Source organism: Natator depressus, chromosome 1 (assembly GCF_965152275.1).
Source record: "Natator depressus isolate rNatDep1 chromosome 1, rNatDep2.hap1, whole genome shotgun sequence".
Lineage (NCBI taxonomy): Eukaryota > Metazoa > Chordata > Testudines > Cheloniidae > Natator > Natator depressus.
In genome coordinates, this window is record NC_134234.1 from 48,197,864 (window position 1) to 48,212,766 (window position 14,903).

At 40.8% G+C, this 14,903-nt stretch overlaps 2 protein-coding genes across 2 annotated transcripts in view; one reads left to right on the forward strand and one right to left on the reverse strand.

Annotated features, from left to right (window-relative positions):
- The window catches only part of BRCA2 (BRCA2 DNA repair associated), an 86,906-nt gene extending 72,526 nt beyond the window's left edge, over positions 1-14,380 (forward strand). Inside the window, exons 21-26 of the mRNA XM_074959363.1 lie at positions 1,441-1,642; positions 3,037-3,203; positions 3,301-3,439; positions 10,611-10,867; positions 11,899-12,051; positions 13,543-14,380. Of these exons, the coding sequence (XP_074815464.1) occupies positions 1,441-1,642; positions 3,037-3,203; positions 3,301-3,439; positions 10,611-10,867; positions 11,899-12,051; positions 13,543-14,184 (1,560 nt within the window). The 3' untranslated portion in view covers positions 14,185-14,380. The remainder of the gene's footprint in view (positions 1-1,440; positions 1,643-3,036; positions 3,204-3,300; positions 3,440-10,610; positions 10,868-11,898; positions 12,052-13,542) is intronic.
- Positions 11,106-14,903, reverse strand: part of N4BP2L1 (NEDD4 binding protein 2 like 1) — a 46,457-nt gene continuing 42,659 nt past the window's right edge. Inside the window, exon 6 of the mRNA XM_074959409.1 lies at positions 11,106-11,125. Within this exon, the coding sequence (XP_074815510.1) occupies positions 11,121-11,125 (5 nt within the window). The 3' untranslated portion in view covers positions 11,106-11,120. The remainder of the gene's footprint in view (positions 11,126-14,903) is intronic.

A 14,903-nucleotide genomic window follows, 5' to 3' on the forward strand; every position in this document is an offset into this window, starting at 1 on the left:
AAGCATCAAGGGACATACGAATCTTTAGTGCATCTGGCATGTAAATATCTTGCAACGCCGGCTACAACAGTGCCATGCAAATGCCTGTTCTCACTGTCAGGTGACATTGTAAACAAGAAGCAGGCAACATTATCTTCTGCAAATGTAAACAAATTTGTTTGAGCGATTGGCTGAACCAGAAGTAGGACTGATTGGATTTGTAGGCTCTAAAGTTTTCCATTGTTTTATTTTTGAATGCAGGTTTTTTTGTACCTAATTCTTCATTTGTAAGTTCAACTTTCATGATAAAGAGATTGCACTGCAGTACTTGTATTAGGTGAATTGAAAAATACTGTTTCTTTTGTTTTTTACAGTGCAAATACTTGTATTAAAAAATAAATATAAAGTGAGCACTGTACACTTTGTATTCTGTGTTATAATTGAAATAGATATATTTGAAAATGTAGAAAGCATCCAAAATATTTAAATAAATGGTATTCTATTATTAACAGCGTGATTAATCGTGATTAATTTTTTTAATGGCGCGATTAATCACAATTGATTTTTTTTAACTGCTTGACCGCCCTAATTATTATTAGTATTTAAATAAATTTTCTACTTGAGTAAATATTTACCAAATATTTGTGGTTCAGTGACAGTCGGTGCTTCTTGCCATGCTTGTGTTTCCCTCCCCAATGTAATTATAACAAGACCTCTATAAGAACCTGGTACATACAAAAATCACTAAAGTAACTGAGTAGCAGTTTGAGAGAGATTCAACAAACAAATCTATACTTTCAGTTCAACCAACTTAGCAAACAATGTAATTAAAGTTAATGTTTGTAGTTTTATGCCCTTGTCCTATTTTATGTTTTTGCAAAAGAAATTGATCCAGGTTTGCTTTCTACTAAAGTTTAAAAAAAAAAAAAAAAAAAAAAAAACACCACCGTGATGTGACCCTGTAAACTTACATACTTTTCACCTAAGTGATTGCTGTCTTTGCCCCCAGTCTTCCTCCTTTTCCAGCTCCAGCCTGTGTTTGCCATATCTCCCAAGCTTAATTCAAGCATAGACACTTAGCAACAAGCTAAGTAGTGAGTAGTCCCATTGTGTCTGTTATAAAGCTGAGCACATGCCTAAGCATGTGCAGGATCAGGGCTTTTGACTAATAAGTTCATGCCGTCTGAGACTTTGACTTTGTGAGTTTGACTTTGTAAAATGTGTGTATTTATGGTGCTGTACAATGCTTATTATTTGCATTCCAGTAATACCTAGAGGGCCTAACCAAGATTGGGGCCCCTTTGTGTTATAATATATAATAATACTTCTGAAATCCTGTTGTTATATTAATGAAATGAAAATTAAGCTTGTATATTTAGAGAAGACTTTCTCAAAATCTGTGACAGACTTTTTGACTGATAGACACATGAAGCTGAGTGAGTTTGCCCTTTGTGGTTACAGGGCTATCTTAGTGCGGAGCAATTAAAAGCCTTGAATACTCACAGACAGATGTTGAATGATAAGAAGCAAGCTCAGATAGAAGCAGAATTCAAGAAGGCTATAGAGTCTGCTGAACGGGAGGAACACGGTTGTTCCAAAAGGGATGTGTCTACTGTATGGAAGTTACGTGTTGTGGATTACAGAAAACAAGAAAAAGATAACGGTTAGTATTGAAAAATGTAAACAACTTCAGTTTTCACCATAATAGGCCAATTTAAACTCTTGGGATGGGGTGGAGATTAAAGATTAATAATCAAGGTATGGTCCAACACCTAAACAAATACCTTGCCTTAGTTTTTAATAAGGGTAATGAAGAGTTTAGGTAGTGGCAGGGTGGCTAATGGGAATGAGGATATGGAAGTAGAAATTACCACATCAGAGGTGGAAGTCAAATTTAGCATCTTAATGGGACTAAATGAGGGGGCCCAGATTATCTCCATCGAAGAATATTAAAGGAACTAGCACATGAAATTGCAATCCCAATAATAAGGATTTTTAATGAATCTGTAAACTCAGAGGTCGACTGGAGAATCACTAATGTAGTTCCTATTTTTAAGATAGTGACAACAACAAAAGTGATCCAGGAAACTACAGTCCTGTTAGTTTGACCTCAATTGTATGCAAGGTCTTGGAACAAATTTTGAAAGAGAAAGTAGTTAAGGCCATAGAGGTAAGCAGTAATTGGGATAAAATATAGCATAGTTTTACAAAAGTTAGATTGTGCCAGACCAATCTGAATCCCCTTCTTTAAGAAAATAACTGATTTTTTAGAGAAAGGAAATGCAGGATATCTAATCTACCTGGATTTCAGTACGGCATTTGATACAGATTCACATGGGAAATTATTAGTTAAATTGGAGAAGATGGAGATTAATATGAGAATGGAAGGGTGGAAAGAAACTGTTTAAAGGGGAGATAGCAACAAGTCCCACTGAAAGGTGAATTGTCAGTCTGGAGGGAGGTTACTAGCAGAGTTTCTCAGGGATTGGTCTTGGGACCAGTCTTATTTAACATTTTTATTGACAACCTTGGCGACTGCTAGCAGGAAACATGTCCAACAGTCAGTGAAACTAGATGTGGAGGGCTCTGAGTTATTACAGAGAATTCTTTCTTGTCTGTCTTGCTGGTGGATCTTGCCCACATGCTCAGGGTCCAACTGGTCACCATATTTGGGGCCGGAAAGGATTTTTTCCCTGAATCAGATCAGCAGAGAGACTGGGGGTTTTCTGCCTTCCTCTGCAGCATGGGATATGGGTCACTTGCAGGTTTAAACTAGTGTAAAATGGTGGATTCTCTGTAACTTGCAGTCTTTAAATCATGATTTGAGGACTTCAGTAACTCAGCCATAGATTCAGGGTCTATTACAGTAGTGGGTGGGCGAGATTCTGTGGCCATCAATGTGCAGGAGGTAAGACTAGATAATCATGATGGCCCCTTCTGACCTTAACATCTATGAGTCTATAAATTCAAGAGTTACACCAAGGATGTCTTAAATTGAATTTTTTTGAGGCCTCCATGTTACTGCATACTAATATGTTTTCTAATCTTACATTATAGCCATTATATTGAATATATGGCGTCCATTATTGGATGTATGTTCCCTGTTAAAAGAAGGTGGTCGGTACAGAATATACCAGCTAGTAGCTTCGCAATCCAAAGGCAAATCAGACACTGTTAATGTACAGTTAACAGCCACAAACAAAACTCAGTACCTGCAACTACAGGTAAAAACATTTAACTGTAAATATATGTATTAGACTAACAGCATAAACAATTTATATAAGCGTTATGGCATAAATATTTAAAGTTCTATTTCTTCAGGCTTCGCAAGAGGTGCTGTTACAGATGTATATTCCAAGGAAGGCTCTGCAGTTCAGCATGTTGTTGGATCCATCTTTTCGACCAGCCTGTGCTGAAGTGGATTTAGTGGGATTTATAGTTTCTGTTAGCAAGAGAACAGGTATATTGTGCATTGTGTCCAAGTTTTTTCATGTTTAAAGAGATCATATTTAAAAAAAAATCTTACATTTCCAAGCTGATCTTGGTGTTGTACCTGCAGGTTTATAACTGTCTAATGTTTAGGTTAGACAGGCCAAACCATAGAATCATAGAAATGTAGGGCTGGAAGGGACCTTGAGAGGTCATCAAGTCCAGCCACCTCTGCTGAGGGAAGACCAAGTAAACTTAGACCATTCCTGACTAGTGTTTGTCCAACCTGTTCTTAAAGGTCTCCAGTTACGAGGATTCCATAAAATCCCTTGGAAGCCTGTTCTCTTACCCTTATAGGCTACGCCTACTCTAAGAAGTAAGGGTGTGATTCCCCTGCTCATGTACACACAGTGATGCTAGCTCCTGTCAGGCTAGCGTGAGTATAAATAGCAGTGTAGCCGTGCTAGCACAGGTAACGATAGCAGAGCTTAGCAGTGCCATGTATTAAACCCCTCTGAAACGACTGGGTATGTGCGGAGACATGCTGAGTACATAGCCACCCGTTTCTCATGGGCTTGCATTCAGCATGGCTTAGCCATGTTTCTGCTGCCACTGCTAGTGCTACTGGAACTACGCTACTGTTTATACTCACATTAGCTTGGTGAGTGCGAGCGTGATTCTCTGTGTGCGAGCAGGGGGCTCACACCTCTTACCGTGTAGCTATAGTCATAGTTAGAAAGTTTTTATTTATATCTAACCTACATCTCCCTTACTGCAGATTTAAGCCCATTATTTCTTGTCCTACTTTCAGTGGACATGGAGGACAATTGGTCACGTCCTCTTTGTAACAGCTCTTAATATATTCAAAGACTGTTGTCAGGTTTCCCCCTCCCCGCCCAATCTTCTTTTCTCAAGATTAAACAGGCCCAGATTAACCTTTCCTTATAGGTCAGGTTTTCTAAATCTTTTATTGTTTTTGTTGCTCTATTCTGGACTCTCTGATTTGCTCACATCTTTCCTAAAGCATGGCACCCAAAACTAGACGCAGTTACTCCAGCTGAGGTCTTACCAATGCTGAGTAAAGCAGGACAGTTATCTCTTGTGTCTTACATATGGCTCTCCTGTCAATACACCCTGGAATTATATTAGCCTTTTTTGCCACTGGATCACATTGTTGCCTCATATTCCATTTGTGATCCACTATAACTCCCGCATCCTTTTCAGCCTTATGCCACCTGCCATTTATTTCCCATTGATTTTTCCTTCTTGAATGAAGTACTTGTCTTTACTGAATTTCATTTTGTTGATTTCAAACCAGTTCTCTAATTTTTCATGGTTGTTTTGAATTCCAATCCTGTTCTCCAAAATGCTTGCAACCCCTCTCAGCTTGGTATTATCTGTAGATTTTATAAGCATACTCTCCACTCCATTATCCAAGTCATTAATGAAAATATTGAATAGTACTGACTGCGCTGTGACCCCACTAGATAAGTCGTCACAGTTTGGCAGTGAACCATTGATAACTACTTTTTTGAGTATAGTCTTTAAACCAGTTGTGCAACCACCTTACAGTAATTTCATCTCGATCACAGTTCCCTAGTTTTCTTTTGAGAATGTCAGGTGGGACTGTCAAAAGCCTTACTAAAATCAAGCTATACCATGTCTACAGCTTCCTCCCTATCCACTATGTCAGTAATCCTATCAAAGAAAGAAATTAAGTTGGTTTGGTATGATTTGTTCTGGTTATTCCTTATAACCCTGTTATCATCTAAGTCCTTTACAGATTGATTGTGTAATAATTTGTTCCAGTATCTTTTCCACTATCCAAGTTAGGCTGACTGGTCTATAATTCTCCAGATCCTCTTTTTCCCCCCTTTTTTAAAGATGGGTGCTATGTTTTCCCTTTTCCGTTCCTCTGGGACTTATAGATTCATAGATATAATGGTCCCTTCTGACCTTAGTGATCATCTAGTCCGACCTCCTGCACAACGCAGGCCACAGAATCTCACCCACCCACTCTTGTGAAAAACCTCTCACCTATGTCTGTGCTATTGAAGTCCTCAAATCGTGGTTTAAAGACTTCAAGGAGCAGAGAATCCTCCAGCAAGTGACCCGTGCCCCATGCTACAGAGTAAGGTGAAAAACCTCCAGGGCCTCTTCCAGTCTGCCCTGGAGGAAAATTCCTTCCCGACCCCAAATATGGCGATCAGCTAAACCCTGAATATATGGGCAAGCTTCACCAACCAGATACTACAGAAAATTCTTTCCTGGGTAACTCAGATCCCACCCCATCGAAGATAATTGCTAATGATTGCTTCAGCTAGTTCCTTAAGTACCCTAGGATGAATTTCATCAGGCACTGGCAACTTGAATACATCTAATTTATCTAAATATTCTTCTTTGAGTACTTGCTTATGTCATTCTAGGTGTGTATGCCCACATGCATGGTCGTCAGAGATTTTTGCCTTAGCAGTATCATTAGGGTCAGCTGTGGCGCCCCCTTGAGTGTAGCACTCAAGCGTCAGTACAGCAGGCACCACCAGCCCTACACCCTCTCAGTTCCTTCTTACCACCCATGGTGGTTAGTCGGAGTGCCTTTCCTTGCATAGTAGGAGCTAGTGGTTTCATCTGTTCTGAGTTCGAGCCTTAAGGACTTGTAAATAGTTGTTTATAGTAGTTAATGTTAAATAACTGTTAAGTGTAGTTAGAAGTTAGAGTCCTCGCGAGGACTTCGTCCCAGGAGGGGCATGCCCTGGTCTCTGAGGTTTAAGCCCTGAGCAGACTGTAACAGGCCTATGCCTGTAAGTGACCCCCACAGCAGCTGCCTCAAGTGGTTGGGGGAATCACATATGAAGGACAAGTGTCATATTTGTAAACATTTTTGACCCAGGACTCAGAGTGTGGGATATTCACTTGAGGGCTCTCCTCATGGAGGCTGCCCTCCGTCCGGCTTGCAAGCCATCCTGCCAAGACTCAACTCCTAGTACCTCGGCCTCGGCGTGCAGCACACCCCCAGCACCATGCTCCACCTGGCACTGCTCCCCGTCACCAGTGCCCAGAAAGAAAACTAAGAAGCATGGTTCTCCGGCACAGGGCAAGAAAGGCCATGGGGCATCGGGCAAAGGACCCAGTTTGGACCGCCTGGGAACTCCGGAACCATGTGGACATGCCTTCCTGGTTGAGGCCCTTAGCCCCTGAAAGGATCCACAACCAACTCCCGGGAGCGGTAGGGACCCAAACTTATGTCGACATCAACTCCTTCCCAAGCTCCCCGGGCACCAAGAGAGCAGAGGCCTTGGCCCACGCCGCAGGCACCGCAGGAAGCGGCAAAGGCTCCCTACGAGGGCAAGCCAGCCGCTAAGACCCCACCAAGGGGCAGTGGAGCACTGCCGATTCCCCTAGCCAAGGCAGCGATCTCCGTCTCCGCGCCACAGATATCCGGCATCGCAGCCCAGATCCTCTGGTGCTCACCCTCGGTCACCGGCACAGCATTCGTGGTCCCTGCCATCTCGACACGGATCATCTAGGGGGGAGGTGCTGGATTCTGTATTACCATCACCGTTCGTCCTCGCGGCGCAGATCTCCGTCGCTTACCCCGTGGGAGTGCTCCCCGTCTCAATACTGGTCCCCCCGGCACCAGTCCCCCCGACTTTGGCACCGATCCTCCCACTCCAAGTACCAGTCTCGGGTGGCCACAAGCAGACACAGGCATCGATGGCCCCACCATGGTCACCGGAAGGGGATTCCTCCGGCATGGAAGGGCAGCTTAGTACCTCACTGAGACTCAGCCAGCGTAACTGGACACCTGAGGCCCCATCGACGTCTACGGCGCCACCTTGGCAGCACGGTCACTGGCCTCCCCAGTGGCCTTATTGGAGTGCGTGGGGCATGCTGGTGATGACGATGCCCCCTTTGCACCATTCAGCTGCCGCCACCTCAGAGCAACAGTTGACTGCACCGGCGGCACCGGGCTTGGTGCATGAAACATGCTTGGAGGTTGGGGTAGAGGAGACAGTGCCCACCCGCTACCCCCACGGGGGATGATGCCCTGGGGCCTCCCCCCACGGTACAGTCATTGTCTGAGATTTACGGCCTGCTGACATGAATGCTTTTAGCAATAAGTAATAGTGGTTTCAGGCTCTTTACTGGTTTGCCAAAATCTCCCCATACACCCTACGGATACTGCTAAGGGAAAAACTTCCGGCACCAGTGCATGTGGCGAGCACACACACCTAATATGGAATGAACATGAGCAACACATCTCGAAGAACACCAGTTACAGAAAAGGTAACTGTCTTTTCTCCTTCCTTGCTAAGTAGAGGACCTACCCTTTCTTTCATCTTGCTCCTAATGTAATTATAACCTCTTCTTACTGTCTTTTATGTCCTGTGCTTGATGTCACTCATTTTGTGCCTTAGCCTTTCTGATTTTGTCTCTATATGCTTGTGCTATCCTTTTGTTCTATCTCCTTAGCAATTCCTGCATGTTTCCATTTTTGGTAGGATTCCTTTTTTGATTTTTCAGGTCATTAAAGAGCTCCTGATGGAGTGATATTGGCCTCTTACTGTTTTTTCTCTTTCCTTTGCATTGGATTAGTTTACATTGTGCCAGCTCTCCTGGACTCCTTTATCCTTTAGATTTTTTCCCCATGGGACATTTTCTGAGTTTGTTAGACTCCTTTATTGAAGTCCATTGTCCTTATTCTGCTGCCCTAATTCGTTCCTTTCCTTTGACACATGAAAGCGATCTTTTCATGATCATTTTCATCCAAATTACCTTCCACCTTCAGATTTGCCACCAATTCCTCTCTGTTGGTCAGAATCAAATCTAAAATGGCTGTCCCCCTGGTTACTGCCTCAACTTTCTGAAAGAAAAACTTATCCCAAATACATTCCAATAACTTACAGGAAATTTTGTTTTTTTCATATTACATTTTCCAACAGATGTCTGGGAGTTAAAGTCCCCCATTACTAAAAGGTCTTGTGTTTTGGATATTTATGTTGTTTGCTCTAGAAATGCCTCATCCACCTCCCCCTCCTCCTGATTTGGTGTTCTATAGTAGACCCCACTATAATAAATCTGCTGATATGGACCTTTCACCATAGTATCTGAGGGCTGTCTGAGACTTTAGAAATAGTAACAACAATCTTTCTTCATTCCCGGCCATTTAGGAAAAATATCTTGATTAATTATTTGTTGGGGAAGAACTTAGTGGAGATGAGTTTTGTTTTTAAGTTTGGTATTCTCATCTATTGCAGGAGTGATTTCCTGTGTCTAGGTTCAATACCTGTGAAATTTCTGTCCCCTGTACTCATGAGTTCCCCTCTTGATCAGCAGTTGCATGGATCCAGTGGAACCTAGCTGTTGAAGGTGATGGTTGCAGAGAGACCGGTGATCTTATTGGTAACTAGAGAAAATCCTAGAGAGGGCTTTTGAATATCAAAACAAAGACCTGGAACTGGACTCTCTCTTCAGTAGTGAACTAGTGAAGAGAATGAATTACACACCAGACTAATGTAGTCAGGACAACCTTTCTTGCTAAGCAGATGAGCAGCTATATTTTCTACCAGTTAGACCTTTTTTGAGGTGTCTGGCTTCATTCCTAGATATAAGCAGCAGTAAACAAATCTGGAGGTCACCAATATTTGGTCTTTGTGGCAGTTCTGTTCCCAGGAAGATGTAGCACAATCTTCTGGGCAGTTACTGATAGAAATGGGCATTTATGTTTTTTTTTGTTGGAATGGTTATTTAGGCATCTGGTAGCACTGAATCCATCAGGGGGAACCCCAAGCTACAGACCAACTTTTAGTCTAAGGTGAGATGCCCTTGATAGTGGGGATGTTATAGCTGAGGCAAGTTCGTTGAAGCATTTCTCTCTCTCTACCAACATGACTTCAGTCTTACCTGGGTTCAGTCAAGTGTTGATTACAACTAGGCATTGAGAAATCTGGGAAATAGAGCTGGCTTATATTTGACAAAAGGAAATGTAGATCTGGTTGTATTTGATGTACTGGTGCTGCCTGCATCTCAGCCTGTGGTGTCTCATCAGCTCTCTCCAGGACTTCATGTAGATGTTGAATAGTAAGGAGGAGAGAACTGAGTTTTATGAGACCCTACAGGTAAGGGCTCCAGAAGTGGAGGAACAATTGCCCATAATCCTCTTGGTTTGGACATAGAGGAAGGACATTTCAATATCTAGTGATTAGCGTTATCAAACGCTACAGATGGGCACAGCAGGATGAATATGGCTTTATTTTACTTGTCAGTGGACAGATCATCTGCCAGAACAAGCAATGTCTCGATACCACGCCCTGACCTGAAGTTGACCTAATAAATCTTCCCTCTCCAGTTTCTTTGAGAATATTGTGCTGCGAAACCTCTTTTCCTTTTACTGCTATATCACCAGTCCTACTGCTGCTTTCTTCCTTTTCTCTTGGAAATAATAAAAGCTGTAAGGTTGTCTTCAGAGGTTGCTTACAATGTTATTATCTTCAAAACTCATCTCTGAAGCCCTGAATTGTTCTGCTAAGCTTGACGTGTTTTCTTTCACACAGAAATTAATTAGACAACTACTAAAGGATCTTCACCAGAAGTTGTTTGTGAAGTATTCTGCTTGCAGATTGTAAAGTATTTTATATATTTTTGAATAGAGATTTCTCACTGTTCTTTTACTTTCATCTCCTGGTTTAGTCAACTACTACTTTGCGGGCATAATTTTTGTTTCTACACAAAAGTTATACTTGTAACTTGTAAAAAAAAAAAAAAAAAAAAAAATTGATCATTTATAAGTATCCTTCAAATTTTTGCAGTAACATGGTACAAGGACTTACAATATTTTGGGGTTTTTTTTAATGACCTAAGGCATTTTACCCCACTAGACAGCATAGATATTTTAAATATTAGTTTGAGTCCCAGATGCATTTGACTTGAAAGGTATTAAGGGCAAAATTCTGCTCTGTTATGCCAGTGTAAATATAGAGTATAGCAACTCTACTGAAGTCAGTGGAATTACATCAGATTAACACTAGTGTAATTAAGAGCAGAACCTGGCCCTAAGTAAATAAAAATCATTTTGCAAGTAGGAAGGCTTCCTTTCTTTGGACTTTGGAAAAACAACCCAAAAGTAATAATAGAGCAGGTTTTTTTCTAGGAAAACATCTGTCCAAACTGCATGTATCATTTTGTTAATTAAAACTTTTTAGGTTTCACTACTCTGGTATATTTGTCAGATGAAGATCATAATCTAGTGGCCATCAAGATCTGGACAGACCTTAAGCAACTTGCTATTGAAGACATAATTAACCCTTTTACATTGATTTCTGCAAGCAATCTTCAGTGGAGATCTGAATTCAAATCAGAAATTCCCACATTATTTGCTGGAGACCTTTCCATATTCTCTGCAAGTCCTAAGGATCGCTATCTTCAAGAGAGATTTAATAAACTGAAGAGCACAACAGAGGTAAAGTGGTGGATTTTTTAATACAGTAGTTATTAGTACAGTACAGGTTTTTTTCAATATAGAGTCCATTAACACAGGTAATACTCTGACCAACCTATGGTAACACTGATAATATTCAGTTTGATTGATGGGATTTTTGCAGGGGGGTTGTTTGTTTTTTCTTCTGGAGGAGCCTCCATATCACTCATGGAATTTCTTCATTTTTCTTGGCTTTTCACTACTATCCTCAAGGGCACTGTCAGGGTCATCATCCTCAGCCTAAGAAAAGTAGAATAGTTTTCTATGTGGAACCTGTCATTGCCACTTTAATTGGATGAAGTTAAAGATATGAGAAGTACACTGCTTTTCTATAGTTGAGCCCATTTGTTAACAACAGTTTGCTCTCACAATATTTTTGCAGTGACTGCAGTTTTTCAACTGAACTGTGTCAAGTGGAATATGAAATCAACATAGCATGCATTTTCTCCCATTTATTTAGTTTTCTTTCAAATGTATACAAATATACATGAACAATTAGAATTACTTTTCAAGTAGCAAAACTTCATACTGTCATAAGCTATTGTTTCATATAGCTAGTATATATAGAAAATAATATAAATATTTGAAAAATCATTGATAGTACCTGAAATAATTGGTATTAACTACAGTTTGGCACCGGATGCCAGACATTTGTAATTCACATTGAATAGGAAATAATTTCATGTCAGTTGATACTAAACAAGTACATTTATTTTGTTTTGGATTATTAGGCACGCTGGGGGAGTTTAATTTTTTTCCCCATTAACAGGAACGAAGTAGGATTAACAATTTTACATTGTTCTCTAAGAGCTACAGTAAAATTTGTTTTAAATTCACAACTTGAATTAGTAATATTTAAATCACTTACTAGCCAGGAGACATGCATGATAATGTTCACAAAGCTCATCTTAGCATTATTGTTTCAGTAGTAAACATAATCTGAGATGTTATATTTTATACACATTTTAAAAATCACACAACCTCCTTACATTTTTCTCTCTTCTGTCTTGTAGAATGTAAATTGCTTTTACAATGAAGCAGAATGCAAACTGATGAATTTGCTTCAAAGAAATGACCCACAACCATATAACTTACCTAAAGAGTGTGGTTTAGATCACCTTTCTCCTTCCTGGAAATCAGGACTTGATGCAGGAAATAAATGTCTGGTAAGTTTAATGAAGTGTAAGATTAGTGTTTCCTTAGACCTCTCAGAGCTGTTTGAACCAGTATATGCAAACTAGTCGGGGGATGGTACTTCTCTAGAACTGTTCACAATCTCAAGGACTGAAATAATCACCTCCCACTGTTTTTAGTTCCTGGAGTGTTGTGGTAACCATCCTCCAGGGAGTAGAGTACAGTCCATAGCCCAAAATGTTCCATATAACATTCATAAAGTCAAATAAAGTGGTCTCAAGATATGCCTTTGTTCATCACATCTGTAAGACTTCCTATCTAACTTTTATCTGAAACAAACTGGGGGCCTGGCTACACTTGCAGATGTAGAGCGCTTTGAGTTAAACCAGCCTTTGTAGAGCTCAGTAGGGAAAGTGCTGCAATCTGTCCACAGTGACAGCTACAAGCGACTGACGTGGCCACATTAGCAGCTCTTGCAACGGCCACAGAGAGCAGTGCATTGTGGTAGCTATCCCAGCATGCAAGTGGCTGCAACGTGCTTTTCAAATGGAGGGAGTGGGGTGGAGTGTGACAGGGAGTGTGTTGTGTGTATGTGGGGGGAGCAAGAGTGGGTTTTTGGGGGGCTGAGAGCATGTCAGCATGTTGTAAATTTAGACAGCAGCAGACCCCCGCTCCCCTCCGCCTCTCTCTCACACGCAGCATTCCACAGTAATGGTTGCTTTGTCTCAGAGCAGATAAGCATGTCGGCTATCAGAAACGGAGCTTTCAAAGGGCATATCTGCATTCTTACAGCGAGTTCAAAACAATGAGAAGAGTGGCCACTTGACTTAAGGGGATTATGGGACGTTTCTGGAGGCTGATCAGAGCGCAGTAATGCAACACCTTGTTCATACTGACGCCCGGGCGTTTCAGCCACTACACAACAAGCATTAATCTTCTTGCCGAGGTGGAGTACCAAGAGCGCTCTAGTCAGAGTGCTCTACGTGCCTTGCCAGTGTGGCCAGGGAGTGAGCTAGGGCGCCCGGGGCTGCTTTAACGCGCTCTAACTCGCAAGTGTAGCCAAGCTCTAAAGATCAGTTCCCAGCTTTCAGTTCAAGAGCAACATACCCTATTTTCCTTTGTTGTCTCCCTACTTCCCTACCTCTTATTTTTTCAACCTCTTGTCATTTAGAATATATTAGGTCAGCCTGTCTTTTTCATAGCTGGTCAGGCATTTTATGAATCCTCATCATCTGATGGAAGAGGTTTCCCATATGGGAAATTTAGATTTGAGATACAGCGCCAAACTGTTCTCTGCCTTAATATGTATGTACACAGGGACCCTCCTGGAGTCATACAACTTTTTTCTACTAACTTCAGCTTGAGATTGATAGCCACTACCAGAAGATTGACTAATGTGCTCAGACATAAATGGTGGCACAGTATTGTTTTGTCCAATTTTTTATTGTATGTGGAAATAATAGGAAATTAACTAAAATAAGGTGCTCGACTCAACATTAAAACTTTTTCTTCTTTTTAACTAGATTTCCTCTCCTAATAGCGAAATAAAGTATCAGAGGTCTTTGCCAGCCAGCAAGCGTGACCTGAAACTTGTTCCACAAGGCTCAGCACAAATGACCCCACATACTTCTTATAGTGAAGAACCCCCCAAGAACTGCAAAAAAAGAAAAGCTCTGGACCTGCTCAGTCAAATACCTTCCCCTCCTCCAGTGACACCAATCAATTCGTTTGTTTCTTCATCTTTGAAAAAGGCTTTTCAGCCACCACGAAGCTCTGGTGTCCAGTATAACAAATCATTGAAGAGAACAAATCATAACTCTGGTCATATCAACTCCTTTAAAAGGACAAATGAAACTGCCCCTCTTCCTGAGAATGACTTGGTTGCTGATGAAGAACTTGCAATGATAAACACACAAGTGCTCTTGTATAAATTGCCAGAAGAAAAGAAGATAGATTGTGTGGATGAATCCACCAGTGCAATATCCAATTATTCATCAGATCACCTTTTACTCAATAATAATTCTCCTAAGTCTGCTGCAGAAACAAAAACTTCACAAAACAATACTGAAGGAGCTGAGGCTCCTGAGAAAGACCCAAGGGAAAGTGAGGGCTCATTAGCAATCCAAAAGAAGCTACAAAGGCTAAGAAAACGAAAATGCTACTAAATGCATATGTATCGTACTGTATATACTTCATATTTAAATGATTTTTTTAGTCTTTGCACATTGTAAACATTTATACAGTACCTAATTGTACTTAATAATGCACATCTATATTGCAAAAACAAAGGTTTAATAAATAGAATTTGCTCTATGGAATAGAAAACCTTAGCGTTGAACAAGAATGGTACAATCTTTTATCCATTAAGATCTCCTTCATACCAGTATATTACAGCAGCACTGCTCACAATGGTGTAGTTAAAGGTCTGCCAACATTTAGTCGTGAACCCGTATTTTGAACCTGATGTATTGATAAAGTACAAATAGAATATTTGTTTTAAATTAAACTGTTGGCTTTTCTGACTTTCTTGGATTATCCAGGAAGTCATCAGAATGTATTTACAGTATTTAGCTGCTGAATCTAGAATCCGAGTTTTGCTGGTCATATATCTACTACTACTAGTTTTTGGACGAAGAGATCACATAGAACAGTAACATCATGAAAGGGGCTCACATCTTCTTCATTTATTTATAACATGTAAACAATCAAATCCACTTGCCTAGAACGTATCCTTCAACTCCAGGGTTGAATACATATTTTTACTGACCACTTTTATTTTAGTTCCGGTTGTACATACCAAGTGAGGTTTGTCAGAGCTGGATTTCCCCATGACAAATAACAAAGATTCACTAGAGGGAGAAGCCGCCTCCCTGACTAGGGCTAC